Genomic DNA, 22,459 nt, shown 5'->3' with positions numbered 1-22,459 from the left:
CTCCCAAGAAAAAGAATTAAAGTTCATGAATTAGAAACAGAACTCCATCCCTTGCAATATGCTAACAGAAAGAAAACGGATAACAGGGCACAATCAATATTTTGTGCCACTGCATGAATTCAGCTATTAATTGCTACATATAACTGCTACCTATGCACGGTAAAAAGTACATGAGATGTTTATCACACCTACATTACTATGCAATAACGGTGAAAAATAAGTACAGTTAATTATTGAGAGGTTCAGACAGCTATTGCAGACACGGCATGGTTTGTAAACAAGTAAAGACACAACAATTTTACTAGTAAAGAAAATGCTCTGGAGCAGGATGCCCTGAATGGTAACATTCACCGTCTAAAAAGAGTGAGCTCACACACAACTGAATGATTGCATAGTCCCAAGTTTCATTTATATGCGGGACTTTCTACGTGCCTTGAGTCATGTGGAACAAGTTTAAGTAATTGTTAGTAAAATTTGCTGCCTGAGCAGCAATATCGACAGCATCCTGTCGGTAAAATGGCTTAATGTAAATCACCAGGCTTAACTGGCATTGCATTGTATCTTGCCTTCCACGAACATGACATTTCTTCTGCATTGCATTTTTATTGCATTTATTGCATTTTTATACTTAAATAGTAATGATCATTAAACTGTTTACGCTTCCTACAGGAACAGTAATTTCTGTGACGATAAAGGGTTTGAAAACAAAAATAGCTATCCACTCTTACCTAGACGCATGGATAATTATGAGTATAAAGCACAGCATATAAACGTATAAATCGATATCTTTAAATATTAAACATATGGAATAGAGAATACATAACATCTCCATCCGCCAGTTAAATCTCTGAATTTATGAAATAAGAATCATACTTTCTAATGGAAAAGAGAGGACAGACAGATATCATACACATTTCAGAGCTTGCTCTCTCAGTTTAGCTACACCGAATTGATGTATCCAGAGCACAATTATTTCAGAAAGCATCAAATGAATCCCTATCATCCTCTTAAAATACAATTATTCAGCAAAGAATTCAATGACTCCTGTTTCCTCATTAATTCACTGAAACAGATTTATGAATCACTTTAATTATCTGGAACACCAAACCCCTTAAGTAGCATTCTAAGTCTTCCCACTATAACCAACAGCTTACAAAACTGTAAATAAAACTTACATTAGCACAGTGTAAGGCTAAAGCACAAAAGACTGCAAACATTTTAAAGTTGTTCTCATCAGTTTTAGAGAAGGCACTTCCACTTATTTTGTTCACCATCTGCACAACACCTATTACACTTCCTCGGCTTACAATAGGCATGCACAGGATATTTCTGGTTGTGTAACCCGTGTAGAGGTCTACTTCTCTGTAAAGCCAGAAAAGAAAAAAAAAAAGAAAAGATTTAATATTATTGATTCTCAGAAATGGTGATGTATAATATAGTAAATAGTAAGTAGATGTAATTAGTACCTGCAAGAAGTTCACCTCCAAAGTTCTCAAATATTTCCATCTACTGTGTCATATTTAGAAAGAACTTTTTAATCCTTTAATGTCCATTTGCAAGATAAAGAATTAATAGTTCCTCAAATGTACAGTCAGCTTATTCAAAAAATTAAAGAATACATTCAGATACTTAGGCATGCTATTTGTTAGCAAACTTTTTTTTCTCCCCTGAAACTAATCATATTGCAGGGAGGCTAATAAAGAAAATCAGCAACAGTCCACCTAACTTGGCAAAGTTCCATAACAGGAACAAGAACTACATTTTTCTCCATTATATTCATATTTGATAAAAATAACACTTTGTATCTTAAAAATATCTCTGACCGTTAAAGCATTTAAATAGGTATCTATAGGTTGTCTTCTCACCAGAGCGTCACAGCTCCATGAATGCATCCTAATATGAAATTAAAGTAGTAAATTTAAGTAAAAGGTTTGGTGAGCTATCTTCCCCTCTCATGAATAACATCCTACCTGTTAAAGCGTGGATCTGCATAGGCATCAGGGATGTTAAGGACTTCTCCCGTTCTTGCCACTTGACCAGCTATTCCTTTTTCTATTGAGAATCTGCAGAAAAGAAAAATGTGTGTTAGCCGCAATATGAACTATCTGGAAAAACATTTTTCCAGTGGAGCCTGTGTTGGACACGGTAATGGATATTTCTTCCCAACCAGCGTCATTTTGATGCTTTTAGGAGAAAAATCTTACGAGACAACAAGTAGTAGTAAATAATAAAATAAAAAAAGCACATACTAATACATACTTGCTGAAAACACTTTACAGAACTACATAGTTTAATACAAAAGATACCATAATATGACCATTTTAGTGACAAAAATTCCAAGTCTTCAATAAACCTGGGGAGTTATGCCTAATAAACAACACATTTCTACAGAACCTGAGACTTGCATTTACCTTTACAAGCTATTGATTTTATCACCGATTTTACATCTTCTTTGTTTCTTTAAACACATCACAGGCAATATGGAACTTGTTTCTTCGGGATGCAGGGATTTGGTAAAATAAACTTATAAACTTTGGAAAAAGACCAGTGGACATTTCAAAGCTAAACATTATATGCATTTATGCATTTGCCATGTACACTTCAGAACAAATAACTTGTTTCATCTCATGACACGCAAACAATGCCATGGTAGTAACTGCATCCTGTAATCACCACAAGAAAGTTAAACACAAAAAATACATTCTGGAGTCGAATCAGAAAAATCTACAAGTCTGTCTTGCGAGGAAATAATTTTCAATTCTTTGACATAGAACAGTTATGACACACAGGCACAAAAGAATTTGCAGAGAAAAATAAGTAGAAAGAATCACATGTGGAACGCTTTCAGATCTAAATGTACCTGGGTAGCAATCTGCCCCCACTGAAGTTGGTGACAAAGCTGACAGGATTTCACCCTGCACACCTGATTTTAAGTTACTTTCTTCTGCTACTTGTTATGATATGTACATCACTCCAACTTAAGGCTCCTTCCTAATGACCGACTGACTCAGTGTCACTTTCTTACAGAGATTTAAGTTGTATTTCTCTTTCAGTATCCAGCACCCGTGAAATGGCTCACATCCTTGCACTCCAAGTCAACATTTCAATAATTTTCATACAGAAAAGACAGAAAGATATAAGCACGAAAAACAATTATCAAGCAGGAGTATGAAAGTGTATGTTAAAGCAGGCCACCTTCTTTAATTTACACCACCTCCTTGCTTGTCAGTATGTAAATTGCACCAATTTTGACTCCTTCCATTCTCACTCACACAATGTAATAAGTGGGAGTGAGTTTGTCTAAAGGAGTCTAAGTGAAGACATGAATCACATCTCATATTGGCCTAGAACTTTAAAAGCATAAGGAGAAAATGAAAAAAAAAAATTCTGAGAAAATCTATGCTGAGTATGTTATCAAAATTTTAGTGCAGGATACTTAGTCATACATTTATTTCTTTCTAAGAAGCTGCAGATTTAAAACCTGTGTGTCTTTGAAAATCTCGATCTGTATCTATTAAGGATTCATAGTTTTTGAAAAGTGAAAAATACTATATTTAATGTTTTGGTTTGCCTCTTTCATTAAAAAAACATGTATATGCGTCAAAATTACATACTTGCAACATGAAGCAGAAAACCACATCAATTTTAGGCAGAGAATCCTCTATATTCATTACGAGCCCATATACATTTTCAAATTCACCACTTCAAGCACACTTCAGAATCACAATTATTTAACAGTTTGAAAATAATCTAAATTCACATGAGGAAAAAGTAAAACTAAATTACTGGACTTGAAATCTTCAAAACCAATGACCAGTCCATACTACATTCTACATATGCCTAGTCCATCTGTAAGAAGTACAAATTGTGATTTCCTTGCTTTGTATGTTCTCGAATCGCACAAATTTCAATTCCTCTTGGGAACCCTCTTGGGAAAAAAAGTCCCATACTGGCAGACTATGGATTAGGTGCATCTTTACCTGCACCTTTACCTACCTCAGAACACCTCTGTTTTTTTCCCAACATGATTTCCAAAAGGACCGCCTCCGGAAGACGGCATTTCCAGGAGTGACGTTATAGCTTCAGAGACGTTGTTTCGATGGCACTGCAATGTCATTCCCAGAAGTACTACCTTCTGGAGGCGGGTCCTGGTGGGAATGATATCACAGTATGACAAGTATTGTCAGGGTACCTGCAGATAGGCACAGAGACTGGGTAATAAAATGCCTGCACATCTGTAGTTATAATGAAAGTGGATTCTCTTCTGCTAGCTACTCTTACCTTATTTCTTTGGTCTTCTTGAAGACAGGTTTCCCATCATTTTCTTCTCCAATATCAAAAAGGTCTGAATACAGCTCCTTATTTTTGTGGTCAACCTGGAAGAGTGCACACCTATCTGCATTCACCAGGTTTTTTGCATATATCTATAGACAAAAAACAAAACTAGAGTTAATGGTCATCAGTTAAATTTTTTTCAGTCACTTATCTGATAAAAACGTAAGTCCCTAGAAGATAAAAGCTTTGAGAACTTATCCATTATGAAAATCTGTTTGAAGGAGCACCCATCTTCACAGCAATCTTTTAGGATACAATTCAAAATGGAAGTGTCTTATTCCGTATTTTTATTGCAAATTAGAGTGTTCTTCTCTTTGAGAAATGCAGGAATATCTTTAGAGGCTGGAATGTTTTCTAAAAGAAAAAAGGCTTTCCTATTACACACAAGTACAAGGAATGCTTTTCAAAATGGTATCTTTCCTCCCTCTATGTTTAGATATTATTCACCTTTACTTGATTTTAAATAGATAGGATAAGGCAAGACTTAAGAACATTTTTGGCTTTTTGTCTTTATCTTCAATGCAAATACATTGCTATTGAATATCCAGCAAAGACAGATGTAACAGAGGGGCTAGCGTTTGTTTCTTAAAAAGCTAGATGTACCTGTAATACATAACAATGAACAAATAGGGAAGATTATCATTGTCACAATTACCACTGTAACTATGGATAGCCCTATGCAGCAGTATAGGAAATGGCTGCACCCTCCAGATGCTAGGGACAGCTCTTGCACAAAAGCTGAGACTTAGTAGTTTTACATGAACTAACCAAAGCCCACAAGGTACCACCCAAAGTCAAGAAAGTACCACGGTACTCAATACACTTGCACAGCCTCTATCATACTTTGAACCAGCTAGTTTGATCTTAGCAAAACTAACTGCCAGCCAACTGCACTGATTGTCAGAACAGAATCTTGTCCTGGGAACGCAGCAGCTCTTCACTGAAATGTTTCTCAGACATACAATGGACTTTCTGAGAACAAGAGGAAAGACAGAACCAGAGTCAAACAAGGATCATTGTGTTAACTAAAGATGCCGTACAGTAAGAACCTGCTCTACCCAATTCAGGTGTGTATCCTATATTTCTTACTTGCTCAGAAAGTATAGTAACTACATGGTAGAGCATGATCTGAAGTAGATCATGCTCACCTTTTAAAAATTATATATAATAGCTACCTAGTCGTTCAGCCAGAGAAACAGGTTGACTACATCTTGGTGTGCAATGCATGCAGGTGGCACGTCTTAAGAATTCTCAAGACTTCCATATGAATGGATGAACTTCTCCCCCACCCCCGCTTGTATTTCGGAAATAAAAACAAAAACCTGAACTATTTCATTTAATATTAATGCAAATAGGCAAATGTTATACCTTTGCAGAACCCCACCGCCCCCACCCCCACCCCTGCTATGAGATGATAAATCATTAGTTGGGAGACTCTAACCTCATGTCATTTGAGATGCTTAATGGGAACTGCACAGAAACCATCTAGACCAAGTCTACAAAACATGGAGGGCCCTCCCATATCAACAGAATCCATAGCTGGAAAGATTCTGTTGCTTTCTACTCCATTTGCTCCATCAGAGTGGTAGACAGTCAGGGAGACTGCAAGCTAAGAGGTAACTTTTGTGAAATATTACCCACATAGAGCACTAAGAAGTTTAAAATCTCAACCGCTCACACCATTTATGTCTTTGCTCAAAACAGAGTGAATATAAACTGTGCCGAAAAGGACAAAGGGGTCCAGTAAATGCTTCCCTACACCTATTCAGAAACTGTATCAGATTTCTTTACAGAATCAAGAGCACAGTGTTGATTTGTCACAATTAAACTCTTCTGTTCTAACGCATATGACTCAAGAACTTACCTTGGTCACGACTCATGCTTTTCAAAAAGAACTGTTTAAGCACTACTAATTGAGAGAAATGGTTAATGGGATGAGAAAGTCTTACTTCTGGTAAAGTCCTAGCTCAAATCCAGGCCAGCAGCTGAAGGGGAATATCAATACAAAAGGTATGCTCTGCATTGTCAATAGGGAGGCCAGGGACCACCTTTTGGGTAGGTCACTTGTAACTAGTCAAACCTATTGGTAAGAAGATTTGTAAGGCAACTTGAACTTTCACTTCCCCTCCTTCATTTATATTCAAAACCATCCTTATACCACTAACTTCACTGAGGGATTTTAATGCAAATAAAAATGAAAAGAATGCCAAAATCCCTGTTCTTTTGTCTTTATAATTACAGGAAAAAAACAAACTTCAAGTGCAATCACCAAAGGGTGAAGCAGTGAAGTGAAATTGAGTTCCACTCTTTTCTTACCATGGGACACAGAATAAGCCACATAATGATAAAATCACACTCACATAAAATGGCAATAAATGTGCAAACGCGGAATTCAATGCATTGGCCCAAGAAACAGCCAACTGCTACAAGTTTACAAAGGAAGCTGAGTATGAAACATCTACGCAGGTTAAAATGCAGAATCATAATCCAGCCAAGTGTTGGAAAAGAAGATGAAAGACTAAGCGTATTCTACTGCCAAATGTGTTTTCCACCAGACCTCTATTCATAGGGAAGAATATCAATATTTGTTCTCAATGCCATATGTTATACTACACCAGTTCTTTTAAATGTTAAGCTATTTTTAAGCAGTTCATTTAAATTGGAAAAGTCAACGTTCAGAAATGTGTCCTATGTGCTGAATTCTTGACCGTGTACTAACTAGAATAAGACAAACACTGCAGAATATTTTCCATTACTAACTCAAGTTTCTAAATAAAACCATTTTAATATTGTTTGCATTCTAAGTTTGTTGTCTTTGAATAGTCTAGCTAAGAATATCACTTTGAAAACTGGAGCAAGTATTGGAGTACTGTTGGACAGTAATTTTGTGAATACGCAAATTGAAACAATAGCATCACAGACCTGATTATGATTTATATTCAGGATGCAATGAATGTTCCTAAAGCTAAAATGCATAATTCATACATCAAACACTCAAAATGTGCTACGAACAACCAGTCCACTTGTATTTGTAAACACTATTCAGGAAATAATTTTTAATTCAAAATTGATTCAGAAAATTATAATCTGTTTCTGAACTGTACTTTAATTCACTGATTAGAAAGTCTTAGTTATTTCAACAGACTTGGCTTTGGTGGTTTTTATAAAACATTGGCTCTGCCACTCTAGTTATGGGTCTACATACTTTTGCAAAGCAAAAAAAGGGATGTCATGACTCGCACATCTCATTCAGCAATAGAAAAAATACTCTTAAGAGTCATATTTGACCTCTAGTCCTTCCTACAGACAACAACTTCTTAAGGAGTTTTTTGCAGCATGTAGCAAATTTAATTTAGGAAAAAGGAATCAATACAACAAGCTGAAATAAGAAGAAAAACAGAAGCCTTTCTGTTACAATTTTCAGCTTTTCTAAAACACAATAGTAGCTATTTAGTTCAGAGACAGTCACGTTTCATTAGTTATGAAAGCCGTGAAATGAAGTTGTTGCAGCAATGAAAAAATCAAGCTGACCTTTGCCACCTTCTTCCATATAGAGATGTTAATACTGTTTGTATTACGTATCCATTATAAACAGCTCATATATTTCAATGACATAATGCATTACTTCAAGGAAAGGAGAATGAAGGACTTTTAATAACTAAGACTAATAAACTTAGAAGTGAAAAAACAACTTACCATTATATGTTCAAGTAGAGAATCTATTGCAACTATATTATCAAAATACGTTCTGCAGAGAAAGAGAAATCAGTAAATATTGGCATTTAGTCAAACGCTTCTCAAGTGGCTGTCATGGGCTCTTGTTTCACAACCGCTTAACAGTGGAGCCCGAAAGGTGAGGACAAACCTCTGCACCTTGAAAATCACTGACTGGCTTGCTATAGCACAAGGGAATTGAGAAATGGTCCTAGTTCTGTTCCTTTAAGCCATTATTCTACAATGACAGAATTGTAGAGTATTGTCTAGAATATGTAGAATTTTCTCTGTAAAAAAGGAAGACTACCAAACATTGCCTACCATTAAATAGGCCCCTGCTGAGCAACACCAAGAATGTATCAAAATGCTTTGTCACCCTTTACACACTGAAAATTTTAAAAGAAGCAGCAAAAAAGAAAAGCAATCCAGAAGACAAAAAAAATATTATATCTTCCATTGCTGATACATACTGTCTACATGCTTTCAAAATATTTCATTAGGTTTATGCATAGAGGACTATGTACCGAGTACTAATGAAAACTATGTATTGTAGCTAAATTCAGGTCATATTATGCAACCCTTAACTCTATTTGAAAGGCAACAAAATTTATAAAACTCCTAATGAGTTTTCTCTATCAACCCAGGTGTAGCATGTTGAAGTTGTAGAAAAAGACTGATCTTGTTTCTCAGGGAAAAAAAAAAAGGTATCTCAGTTTCACGGCAAAGTGGTAGATGTCCAAGGACAGTCAAGAACATTGAAAGATAAAGGTCACACTTATTAGTAAAAGAAGTCTAAATCTTCCACATGCCAAGTCTTAATAACCCTTGGATTACAATTTTCCCAGCAGACAGAAAGACATTGTCCCATGGCCTTGAACATATATACAGCTCAGTTCTGTTTGGGTCTAGTGGAAAGGAAATATATAATAGGCTAGTCTTACATTGTCAGGGACATGAAGAGGTGGAGCACTGCATACTATGCCCTTTCTAAAATGCTACAGAACATGTCCCAGTGACATTGCATGCTAACAATTTCCTCACTGAATAGGAAACCTTCTTTCCATGTAAGAAAGAGTACAGACCATTTCTAAGAAGAAACTAATTATTTTCTTGCTAGTGCAACTCTTTACCTACATGAAGTTCATGAAGTTGTTATTAAATGATATCCCAATTTTGTGGCTTAAAACAGGGCTTGCTTTTTGTTAAATCTAAACAATTCTAGCAATTGATAATCATGTATGACAGGTATTTTCTTATAGAAATGCATATTAAGTACTTGCAGTATTTATTGAAAGTTTTATCTTAAAATTTAAAAATCATTACAAAGTTCTTTAAAACAATCTCAGTATTATGTACCAAGAGTAAATTGCCAGCCAATATATTTGGGTAGATTAATCCAGAGTTCTCTGGTAAACTAGCTCAGTACAGACGTTAGCAAAATAAAAGCACTCTGGAAAGGAACATAATGGTGCAAGGGACTGCAGCAAGTGGGTAGCTCTGGCAAGGGCATGATGAGAGTGCCTTCCAGGAGACGTACTCTGAACGTTAAGCTGAAATTAAAAAAAAAAGTCATCCCTGAGGGAAAAAGCTAGGAAAAACATCTGGATACATCCAGCTTGCCCTCTTTGCAAGGGGTAGACTCCTCCCTGCGGTGTATCACTCTTCATTCCAGGCGGGTCAACTCAGCTGCCTGCATTCCTGAGCGATGGCATAGGAATCTTGGATGTCCTCTAGTCTCATCAGTTTGAGAATTGTTCATCAAGACCCAGAGAATTGTTTGTAACAGCAAAAATCTGAGACATCTCATTTTTCCACGGTATCATCAGTCCTTAGAAATTCTTCAACCAACTAGTTTGATAAAACACTGTTACGCACCTCAGACTGGGATTTACTGAAAATACAACTTTGGTTTGTCTTTTAATTTATTGGCTATCTCTACTATTTAAAGATGCTAATAACAGCAACAAAGAAAAATGCATGAAGGAAAAGCAGATCACCTAAGAGGCTAAGTTGACTTTGCAAGTCTAAGCCCTAGGTTTCATACTCTTACTGTGTTTTCAATTTAATCTTGTATGCATTGTCACAAGAAATTAAAAGAAAACACACTAGATGCAGTTACAGTTTTTGAAAATGAAAACAGGGCCTCCAGCAAATGCAGGGAAAGAACAATCGTGCGGCATCCCTGATTCTTCAAGCATATATCCCTGAGGTGCATATACTTATACATGTGTGTGTGAATACCTACATGTCAAAAAAAGGGGCGGAAAGCTGAGGCAAGCTAACTATTTTTTCATAAAATCCTTTCAAACCTTCTAAAACTGCCCATGGAAAGAGATGGCAAGCCTATTCCTCGCTTCTCAAAAGAGGGCCATGTTTAACATTGACAGAAGAGGAGGGAAAAAGGCTAAAAAAGCACGCAAAAGACCAAAACAACAAACAAATTCTGTTAAGCATAATTGGATGTCGCAACTTCTTCTGCACCACCACCAATAAAAAAGTTTAACAGGTATACACCAGTGCCACTCACATCATTTGTTCTTGCCCCAGTGCTGAAGTTTGCCCACCCTCCAAGGTGTGCCTTCACACCTGCATGCGAGCTACAGTGTAAAACACAGGTAGACTGAAAGAGCCATGTTAGAAAAGCCCACCAAAATAAATTGAAGAGATTAGAGTGCAAATCACACTTACTTCGATACATCAAGCAAGAAGTCATTCAGTTCAGTCTGCTTAGCAAGGCCCCGGCACACCTGGAAGCACAGATCACGTTATCATTTGCTTCAAAAGAACACTGAAGTTAGAGGGAAACTGAAGTCACGCAATCTACCAGTTTAATTTGTATGAAAAAAATACTACTACTAGTATATATATATGTTACAGCACTGTATAAAATTAAAAGCTGGATTTGTGTGCTGGGCTTCAAACTTAGCTATCTAGCTGCTCAGTGAAAACTATCAAATGCAAGTAACATCTTTCATAAGACTCTTTAAAAGATGTTGGCTGTTAACACTTGTTCATGCTGCCTCAAAGGCTGCCACTGAATGTGATTATGGAATGAACTTAACACCACCTCCTTATCCAGACCCTCAGCTCTTCTGAGAATGTCGAATATTTTGTTTGCTTTCTTCCTTACCATACTTTTACCACTTTTTTGCAGGTTGCAAAGTAGCGTGTAGACACAATTGAAGACTGACATCAGGCAGGTTTAAGTAAGCTTAGTAGCAGATGATAAATGCTCAACTTTTGGAGAAATTAGCATGAGTATGAACACAAAAAGTAGTATTCATACTACATTTTAGAAGGAAAGTATTAGATGAAGCAAAGCTTTGAACTGTATTTTTACGTCACCAAATTGCATACTCTGTATCTAAAGTATAATTGTACACCTGTATGTTACTAGAGCAAGCACTGACATCAAAAAAGAAAACAATCCTCTACTGTTTGTACCTTTTACACTATAAAATATCACTCAGAACTAGTAATACCTTTCATATGTGCAATGCAGATATAAATAAATATGCAAAATATGACAAACTACATCCACAAGCATATAATTAGGTAACTAGGTACAACTTCTTGATACAGACTACTTCCTAAAGCCCAGCTGTGAGGATGCTGGGTATGGCCCAATGCCAGATCAAAGTTTTTGCATTCTTCTCATGCAAAAGCTTGGGAAGGGCAAGCCTTCTGCTTAGCAGAAGGGAGAGAAATGAAAATGACCAGTGGACAGGCTTAAACTAACCTTTCTGTGTTTTGTTCTCTTAGGTGTGAAAGACTTTTCTATTAAAGAGGGAGTCATTGTTACAAAGTGAAGCTACAACTGCATGCAACTGCAATTCTACTAGCACACAATATTCTACATCAGCTAATTCTGCCTAAATGTGGCAGGGTGAATGACCATCCTAAACAAAGTCAACGACCTCCAGCACCAAGGTGGAAAATATTAGAGCCCAGAAAAGAAAAGCAGGAAGTTTTGTGCGAGTCTTCTGCCAAATGTGTGAAAGTCACCTTGGAGAAAAAAAGAATGTCGTGAACTTCCTCCTGTGAGCTAACAAAAGAACCTATTTTAGCATCTTCTGTGAGTTGATGGAATATTGGATGGTCAGACACTGGAACAGGCTGCCCAGGGAGGTGGTGGAGTCACCATCTCTGAATGTGTTTAAGAGTTGTTCAGGTATGGTGCTAGGGGATATGGTGTAGGGGAGAACTTTGTAGAGGGGGGTCAATGGTTGGACTCGATGATCCCAAAGGTCTTTTCCAACCTAAATGATACTATGAATATGTTTAGTTTCAGTGTTGCTGTCTTCCGTTAGCCAAAATAACAAAACCTATTAGCAAAGCTGCTTCATTAGGCACCCGACTAGGGACAGCATGAAGTATCCTTAGTGGGAGGATGTTACAGGACCATGTAGTAACTAGCAACGGTGGCTTAAAGTAGGCTTTAGCCAGCAACATCTAATAATCTCAAACTGAATACCAAAGCAGGAGGAAAGCAAGCAGTTGGTCCAGCAGTTACCTTCTTACAAGAAGAAAACCTGTGAAGTTTTTATAATTCTGCTTTAACAATTATTTATCTACTTTGTTAAAGTTTCTTTTTCCTTCAGTAAAATCTACTGCTTGAATCAATGTTTTAGTAGTGACTTCCACTTAAATTTGATCATAATCCATGTTCCTACTAATCAAGTCCTGGCAGAAGGGTTACATGATGAAAAAAATGAAAAAACAGCCACGCTTACTTGTACTTGATGTATTGCTACTGAAGCCCAGGCAAGATTTGCTGTTGCAACCTGAAACAAAACAGGAGAAAGTAACTCTGAAGAAACCTTGAAAGCTTCACATCAGTTACATGCTCATTTTCTCTATCTAGCTGCTAAGTAAATTATCTGAGCTGTTTTAGACAGGCAGGCAGTAACAATTTGTGGAAAGACAGTTATTTTGTGAAAGTCTCAGTACGCTTGTGAGTGTTTCAATTTTAGTAAGGTACATTCAGTCACAAGAGAAAAATCTTCATTTTTTGGTACCAAAAAAATGCTTACCAATGCTCTTCAGAAGCGGTATTGGGAACCGATCAGCTCAGAAATACAACATCAAAACAAACATTCCATAAGCCAGAGAAATAAAATATCCCATAACGTCTTTCTGAGGCCGTCTCTCTTCAGCCACAGCTATTTCCAGCTGTAAACAGGCACTGTTCTTTTCACTACCATTTTGGTGGCAGAAGAACCAGACCTGATCCCTCAGCTCAAGACTAGTGTTTTAAGTATGACAGTTTCCAGGCAACATTTCAAACAAATGTCACGTAAACTGCAGTTAACTGAGATGTGCTACCATGCATAATCTCCTGGCCTTGAAACACAGGAGCTTTATAGGAACACAGAGGACAGAAGTACAAGAGGTCTACTGCTGTATACCCTCCTAAGATACTTTTTTTGTAATTTTATTTTTTTTTTAAACAGAACACATTGTACACATATTATAAAAACCGCTGATGGTATCCAAAGGCTTTCTGAAACTTGAAAATGAAAAGAATGCTTTAGAAGACTCAGAAAGTGACCTTAAAATATTTTTAATTTACTAACAAAATACGCGTATTTAGCAGCCAGTCTTTTCCAAGTAGAACATTCATGAACTTAAGTTACAGAAGGTATTTCATATACCATAAAAGATTCCTATTTGCACAGAACAATGCGTGTCTGAGACCCATCTTAATTGCAGATTCATTAATGGAATAGGATAATTGTAAAAAATAAACACATCGTGTGTAAGCAGCAGAATTAATGAAACCCGGTTTTGTATGAATGCCCGTTCTTTGTTCTGTGAGCAGGGACACTGTCACCACCATACTAATCCAGTCCTCTACCATGACCTCTACTTACTGGTGGAAAAAATACCAGATGTGACGCTGAGGCTGAAGCAGCATTAACTGCCCAACTAATACACACGTATAAGCATCGCATGTACGCTAGGCTACTTAGGTTACTGATAAACAGAATATACGATTGACAAATATTGATGTTTTTTCCTTCCTTGGGAGGGCTAGTTTCTGTTCTTTTCATAAGATTAATTCCTGTTCAGTACAGCTAAACTGCTCAATGGTGCATCTGGTACCACTAATAAGACAACACACCTGTCTAGAACTCACCCCATTTTGTCCTAACCTCTGTGTTCATGTTCCTTTCCTTGGGGAAGGGTACAGAGAGAAATGAATGGTACATTCATCTTAATGTGAGAGCCATCTTAATACGTAGATGGGATATAACAAGGATCCTCACCCAGACATGAGAGCTAAGATGCACTTCTAACACCTTTAATACAGTGCTAGCCTTTGAGACAACTGCTCTATGTTCAAATTTGTTTCTACTTGGCTAACAACTCATAACTTTGGATTGACAAATGGACACATATGGACAACATAACTAAACAGGCCTTATATAAATACAGTAAACCATGCAGTGTAGAGAACAGTTATGAAAATGGGAAGATGGTTATGAATGGGAATATCTGGATGGGGAAGCATCAGAACGAAAAAAAAAAAAAAGGCAGAAGAGATCTTCATGAATGGCACCTAGATTAGCAGATCATCCAGGTACCAGCACATATACACACAGTTTCTAAGAACATCTAGCTCAGGAGACAAAGGACAGTGAGTAAAGCTTGATGATTCAGAGAGATGGGACAGGCTAGAGAGACAAAAGATGTCATCCCCTAAACACTAAAGAAAAGGATGACCTAAAACCAGCACATTGTTGTCAACCTAGGAAAGAAACCTAAGGAAACATAAGGACTCAACATCTGGCATCATGTTTTAAAATGGGGCTTATTCACTGAGAAGCCACACCTAAAAAGTCAACTAAAAAAAAATAAATATTTCTATACTGTAAAGTAAAGTGTTACTGGAAAGTTAAAATTGAGATTCAAGATAACTCAGCAGTGTCCTTTTTATACAAAGTGATTTCATTTTTTGACACGTGATTTACACTCATATTTCATTCACCTGCTCTGCATTAGCTTCTCTAACAACTCTGTATTGATAAAGAAATGTTGAACCTGTTTTCCACAAAAGAACACAAGGTAAAATTCTTGAGGTTTCCCTGTACTTGTATATGTAAATTTTACCTTCTGTGACTGAAAATACAAATCACTACCTATTTTTTTTTCCAATTGGTAACATTCGATGAGAACAAAAGTCAAGTACAAAAAAGGTAGAAAAAACGTGAGAAGAGTGATAGAAGAAAGTCTGTGGGGGCTGAAGTGCTGACCGTTGTGAGGTAGTGGGGAAAGGTTGGGCATGAACTCACCTCTTGGTGACTAAGATGGAAAGCTTCTTTGCCTAAGTGACGGTAAAGCTCCAGGATACCAATCAGATCACCAATTGCAGTGACAATTGGCAAACACAGAACAGATTGGATACGAGTCCCTGATTCCAGTCCAGTACCTTTGGGAAATCTCTCATCCTAGAAAATGTAAACATAATCTGATAAAACGTAAATATCGTAACATTAACGTGAAAGATATACTGACATTTTCCTCCCTCTTCTGGCTGATTAAATCTGCAGGAAAATGATAAAATTCACTAAAACTCATATCTCAGCATAATTTACACACAGTGCTAAGACATCTACTAAAAAATGCAATAAAAACATCTCAGCATTAATTTACATATACAGATAACCTTATTGATGTAAAGTCAGAATTAGTTGTTGTATTAGACCCAGCTTTGGGTTTGTTTTTATAATACATTTTCTCTAATCTCACAGGTAGAAAAACCATCACTTCGTTGCTAATGTCAGATCAGATTAAGTAAAAATCCAAACAAACAACAGTACCTCACCACACTATTTCCCTCCCAAAAAAACCCCAAAGCATTTGTAATTATGATGTGGACCATTCATATTTCAGTGTTAACAAGCAGACAGCAGTGCTTGCAAGAGAACAAAAACTGAAACCTGAGGTTTAGTTTATACAAAGTTATAATCCTCAACCAACTCCTGAGGAGGAAAATGTGTTCTCAAAAAAATTATGCATGAGAGTCAAAATCTTTCTCATTGCCTTGCTTATGCATACTGAATAAACCGGTGCAAAAGTTCCAGGAACAAATATTAAAATAATCTAACAGCTGCTATAAAAGACCCAAATTCTTAACTTCTAATCTACACAGGGAACATCCAAGGCTTTATAGCTTCAATTCTCCATGTATGAAAACTCACAAAGACCTGAGAAGCCACCTGGATGTTACGGTTAGTAAGGCAGTAACTAGCCTACATGAAGTGTGAGAGACCCACTCTGCTGCACATCAATCCTTCAGTCATTTAGTACTTGATTCCTGCCAGATGTTCCCTGCAGGCTGTGGTTAGGCAAGACAGACACACCCTCAAGGCTCATCAAAGTCTCTCCTTTCTCAAAAGAAACAGCAAGTAACCTCTACTTTAATTACTATAACGACAATCAATCTGAAGGGCTAGGAACAAATAACAGACAAAAAGAGAGTGGGAAGCACTTTGCAACACGAGCCTCTCGCTTTCATTTTTTATTTCTGTCCTCCAAAAAAAAGGGCTGGCAGTCTATCTGCAAGTGCTTCCTGTCACTGTTGAGATCCTCCGAAAACCGCCAGAAGGCAAACCATGTCACCAAAATGAATCTCCCTGTTCAGTCAATAATACACTGATACTGTAAACCAACAAAAAAGTTCAAAACTCCTCCCCACTATCTCCCTCTGGTTTTATTATGAATGTAAAATCAAAACATACACACCCCATATGAAAGGATATCATAATATTAATTGGAAATTAACAGTAATAATTTAAGCCCTATATGTGACTCAAAAAACCTAACAACATATAAAATCTTTCTAGTCCTGGTTGTATAAAAAGTATTGATTGTTGCTACAGTGAAAGTGGCTTCTGCCTTTTTATTTTGTGGTTCTAGTTAAGTCTACTCACATTAGGCATTTAGGATTTTGTTTATAGCTCGGGTTTGCCCAATAAAGGTCATACTTTTTTTATAATAGCAATGTCCAATTTTGGCCACAGCATCCAAAGACTGTTATTTTGGACAAAGCTCAGAAGAACAGAAAGCACTGAAAAGAGAATTTAAACTTCCTTGGTGTTCTCATAACCAGCTGCTCATAAAGTGTTCTCATAAAGTACAGGTGAAAGACCAGTTTGATACAATTGCATAGGCATGACTAGAGGATTAAGTTTTTCAAAAAATTAAAAAGGACAGACATGCAGAGTGCCAAGAATTATCAGAACACCACCTTAGGATTTTCTGAATCTTTTTATAGACAAAGGCCTATATTTTGATATCAGTTACATTAGTGTGCCTTTGACGTAGGTCTACTGATGTTGTAAGTATTCTAGCTTTACATTAGCGTAAGCAGAGATCAAAATCCTGTCTAACGAGCGGAATTCTGACTAACGTTCTTGTCAGTATGAGCCATGTATTATAATTAAATCAAACTTTGAGGGACTATATGGAAGTCATCTTGTTTGGGATTAGCACACCAAGTATTTCAAGACCAGGAAGACAGGAGTTTTGATTGATAGGGTTTTTTTCCTCTCCAAGTGACTATAGTGCTATTACTTCTTTATCTGACAACAAAAACAACAACAAAAGGTTAAAAGACAAAAATCCTCTAAATTTACACTTAAAAATAAATGAGGTATCCTGAAATTATTCCATTAAGCTAATCCAAACTTGCTAACACATTTCCTTGGTATCAAGACAGATGTAAATTCCATCATTATACATTCAGCTCAATAAACATTTCAGCATCAAAATATTCATTCTAAGAACATGCTGTAATCATCTAATTAAAAAAAGAAAAAGCTTTTTACCCCCAGAATATCTTCTACTAGCAACGTTTTTCTGGATCTGGCTACATAAGCAGATACTGTAGTGCCATGTGCAATGGGCCCTGCGGGAATGAGCCGTGGTTGTCCTTCTTTAGCTCCTGGTGGTGTAAATACACACAGACTCTAGTTAGAAGGAAAAAAAGAAAAAGAAAGAATGCAATTAGAAAGCGTGGTTACTTTTACACAGTTCCTGTGCTACCTATGTAGTGCAAAGGATTGAATAAATTAATTTTAATTAATAAATCTTGCTGCCTAACTAAAACTGTCTCATTTGTTGAAAAGTCAGGTATGACAACATTCACATCATGAAATATCTGATAATTGTTCTGTAACAAAAGTATTAAATAAGTTAACACCACCAGAATGAATGGGATTGCAAATATTACTTTCCAAAAAGAAAATTAAATACACATATAAAGAGGTCGAACCTGCAAACCTTTCTGTATGCCAAACACTCTTCAAATCTAAAATTTCATTCATTTTGGGGTGAAAAAGAAACTTTATGGAACAGTAGAGTGCTGGAAAGCAATGTTCTTATCACAGTCTCTCTAAAATTTTCCTTTACTTTTTCCCCTCAGACAACCTGAAAAGCAGCAGTCTGTTAGTGCCAACAGATTTTAAAGTCACAAAACCACAAAAAAACCCACCTGTCTTCAGTGCAATCAGCAGGAACAGTTCATTTCACAAGCAAAAAGTTTCACCTTCTGTTCCATTTTCCTACCTTCATCTCATTCCATCCATCAATTTACGTGTCTCCTAACACTATGGAACCAGAGACTCTCAAAATTTTGAAGCATTTATACCGCCACACCCTATTCAGTGTAGCAGAGCTATTACTCTTTAAACACGCATGGAATTTAGACACATGAGGAAAAAATGACATGGCAGAGGTTACACCAAGTGTTAGAACAGCAGGGATCAAATCTGTATTTCCAAGACTTCAGCTTAATGTCTAAACTCTTGAGCCATTCCCACCTCATGCATTCTAAATATTAACACAATTAAAGCACTACCTCAGAGACTCATCTTCTACTGGCAAATAGTGTTTTCTTATTTACTATTATCAGTGATCCAATTAATTTCACTGATAAATTTGTAAGACCAGTAGTATATAGTGAGAATTCCTGTAGTAAGTAACTCTACTGCTAAATAACTATATGATTTTAAATTGTGAACTTAAAGCATATGAACTAAGATGAAACATTTTAGGCAAAGAACCTTGCTAGGCATATATATTTTATTTTTTTTTTAATTTACACTTCTAATACCACAGATAGATGGTAGTGCCACCACACAACTTATTACTAAAATTTCTGGTAAAAATGGCCACATATTGCGCCATTCACTCCTTTGTATTGATTAATTTTACTATCAGACTTTGCTTTCATTAGGGCTGTTACAAGGGTCAATCACCCATAATTTTAGAGCATCAACAGTTATAATAATTAATATTAATTACATCTAATCTGTCTCCTACATTTATCATTCACAAAGGTTTCTGTATTAGTAGACAAAAGCAGGTGCACAGGTACTCCAGACTGTGGTAGCTCAGAATGCAGCACTGTCTTGAAAGACTGAAGAAAGAACTTCTAGTTTGTTCAAGTAAGATTTCAGCTTAGGCTTAGCATTTAGCAGGGAGCTTCGCATTGGAGTTGTTATTATTTAAATAGTATGCCATTATATGCATACTTATTCCTTGCAGAAAAAAACACTACAGAAAATTTAGAAAAAAAAAATATCTATGGGCATGATTCATTAAAGAAATTAAGCTAAATCCAGTCACTATGAAATCAATGGAATCTCCCTTATTTCACTCTGCTAGACCTGTGAGGGCAGTATCACTCTAGCACCTGAGTACTTCACAATCTCTAATTATGCCTTATTACAACTGCCCTGTAAGTTGGGTGGTGATGCTATCCTCATTTTATAGAAACTATGATAAAAAATTTGTATTCATACAGTTATTTTAGCTGAGGCTCCAATTACCATTCGAGTATGAACTTCACAGCTCACCACATACTCTACAGAATGCCTTGCACTATGTCTTAGAGCTAGAACAAGACAAAGAAAACTCAGGTACGAAAGGACAGACACAGATTTCAGAGATCAATAGTTACCAATTTGGGCCCTGAGAGATCACATAAATTACTAAACAGGGGCTGTTTTCTAGCACAGATTAGAGGTACAATTTGCACGTGAAAATTCAGCATCTACTGTCAGCTGCAGAAAATGAACGGATGATATGGGATGTATTCTCTCATAACTATCGTTTCTTTATCCTGCAAATGTGTGAGGCACACCATAAAACATACTAAGCAATTCCAGAAAGAACACACTGAAATGTTCAGAAACTAAGGAGATGTGATATAATGCACTATGTGTAGGTACTCCTGCAGCAATGAAGGTACCTTAGCTGTATGAATTAACAGCATTTTGGAAAGAGAAAGCTGGACTTCATACTGAGGGGAAAACAAATGGTCATATAAAGGTACGGAATTCAAAGCCAAAACAAGAGTGAAGTCTATCCAAGAAGAAGAGTAGTGCAATGGCTAGGGCATTTAGTGAGTTCAAAAGAAAAACACTCAGGATTCTGATAAAACCAGTAACTGCGTATTTGCCTTGTTCTTAAGCAGAAAGGCAGGCAATCTCAAAAAGTTCAGCAAGACGAGAAGGGAATTTTCCATCAGTTACTCTTTTGCTAATATTGTGATACAGATGAGAATTAGACTCTCTTCAAAGAGAAAATAGAGCTCTGACTAGTCATTTCAGCATATTTATTTCATATGTCTCATGCAGTTGGAAGGAAAGATACTTCTTCCACGGAGAAGCTCTACTGAACATGCACCATATTTACTCCACTTTGATATCTTGCATTAAATCTTGAAATTTTCTGTTTATTCTGATCCCAAACATCAACCTTATTCTTCAAACCCATTTACACTCAAGGCTTCTTTAAAGAGTGGCCTTTAGCACTGAAAGACACTGGAAAAGTCAGAATGCTTATTTTCCATATGAATTACAAAAATGTGCCAGAAAAAAAAAAAGCAGCAACACACACACACACACACAAAACGCAAACAACAAAAACCATTAAATTAATACATTGAATCTGACAGAACAAGCCCACTCAATTTACCAGAATGAAAAGCTCCATTTATTCTTACTTTCCTATAATCTAATAAAATAGATACACATAATTCTTAAATGAAAACTTAGTTTCACAGTTACTTGCCTTCATAAGCTTCAATTTCATTTTTTCACATGTGCTTAAACAGAATGAAAAAGAACATTTTACATAACTGATCCAAAAAAAGCACCCCACAATCTGAAAAAAAGTACATTATTCTAATAAAACTGAAGAAATCACAGTCCACAATTTATTTAAATCAGTGTTCTGATATAAAATATTTTTTAAAAAAATCAAAGCAGCCAGTAAAAGGTTTAGGATATAAAGGGTATAGAAACACAGACATACATATTTTCACAAACGTTTGACCTGCTACACTATATGCTTATAGGAAAAAGATTTACTATTTAAAAACTACTTTTATAGCAGGGACAGTAACACTATAATGTGTTCAATACTGAAAAGGTGGTTCATATTGCAGAGTACTGCAAAATGTAGGAGATGAAACACAATGTTCAAAATTCTGAATTATGTCGTGTAAGTAGTGGAATGAGTCAAATTAAATTAACAGGACACTGGAGACCAAAGTTGATCTCTCCAAAGATTAACACTTTTATTCACACCATTCTTCTTACTTTTTCTTAAGACATATTTGCTTCTTTATGCCAAGATAGCAATGTATGATGCTTAGCAAAGTAACTATGTTATTTAAATTACGTGTATAAAATGTGCTTTTCCACACTGGTCTCCTGAGTCATGCCCATAGCTAAATATAAAACAACACAGAAATCCTTCTCTTCTCAGAAACAGCTTCTCAAAACAAAATACAAGGAGAAAAAAAAAAAACAACCCAAAAAAAAAACCAAAAAACAACACAAAACCAAATGGCCACTTTCACCAGAAAACAAAGAACTCACTTCTTCCACACATGTATTTTTCTCCAGAAAAGGCCTTCACTGGATCTTCAATGGCCAAAAAACTGTGTTGACACCATGAAGTGTTGCTAGCAAAAGTTGCTTTTGCCAGCACAGTCTTTCCTGTGTCCTTGTGTAACTACCAGTTTCGCTGGTAAACCCCTCTGTTCCTACCACCCTGAAGTACTGCTGTGAATAGGCACCCCTATATGGGAAAAAGATCATGGACGTTATTTTACTTTCAGCGATAAGAAGAGTTTTGCAGAAGCAATTCCATTCTGCCCACTGCTAAGGGCTCATAGATCAAAAAACTCTTCAAACTACCCAGCAAGTTCTAAACTTGCCACTCTTCCTCCTGACTCTGTACAAGTAGAAACGTACGACTGCACAAGGACAGACTTCCACCTAGACCTCAAACAACAATCCTTGATCTCCAACACCACGGAACAATTGATAATCTTATCCTGACCACGCAGCATTATTAAAAAGAAAGGCAAAATTTCTCATAACCATATATA

The 22,459-nt window shown here is 36.4% G+C and overlaps 1 protein-coding gene across 4 annotated transcripts in view; it reads right to left on the bottom strand.

Moving 5' to 3' along the window:
* PDE10A (phosphodiesterase 10A) overlaps positions 1-22,459 on the bottom strand; it is a 393,767-nt gene that overhangs the window by 34,021 nt on the left and 337,287 nt on the right. For all 4 annotated transcript variants that reach the window (XM_063329175.1, XM_063329176.1, XM_063329177.1 and 1 more), the window contains exons 6-13: positions 17,883-18,023; positions 15,345-15,500; positions 12,783-12,833; positions 10,738-10,796; positions 8,032-8,083; positions 4,282-4,424; positions 1,971-2,063; positions 1,176-1,362 (exon numbers count right to left, since the gene is read on the bottom strand). In XM_063329175.1, the coding sequence (XP_063185245.1) occupies positions 1,176-1,362; positions 1,971-2,063; positions 4,282-4,424; positions 8,032-8,083; positions 10,738-10,796; positions 12,783-12,833; positions 15,345-15,500; positions 17,883-18,023 (882 nt within the window). The remainder of the gene's footprint in view (positions 1-1,175; positions 1,363-1,970; positions 2,064-4,281; positions 4,425-8,031; positions 8,084-10,737; positions 10,797-12,782; positions 12,834-15,344; positions 15,501-17,882; positions 18,024-22,459) is intronic.

The sequence above is a fragment of the Chroicocephalus ridibundus genome, chromosome 3 (assembly GCF_963924245.1).
Source record: "Chroicocephalus ridibundus chromosome 3, bChrRid1.1, whole genome shotgun sequence".
Classification (NCBI taxonomy): domain Eukaryota; kingdom Metazoa; phylum Chordata; class Aves; order Charadriiformes; family Laridae; genus Chroicocephalus; species Chroicocephalus ridibundus.
Note: the sequence above shows the minus strand (reverse complement) of the source record. Positions and strands in the feature narration are given on the sequence as shown.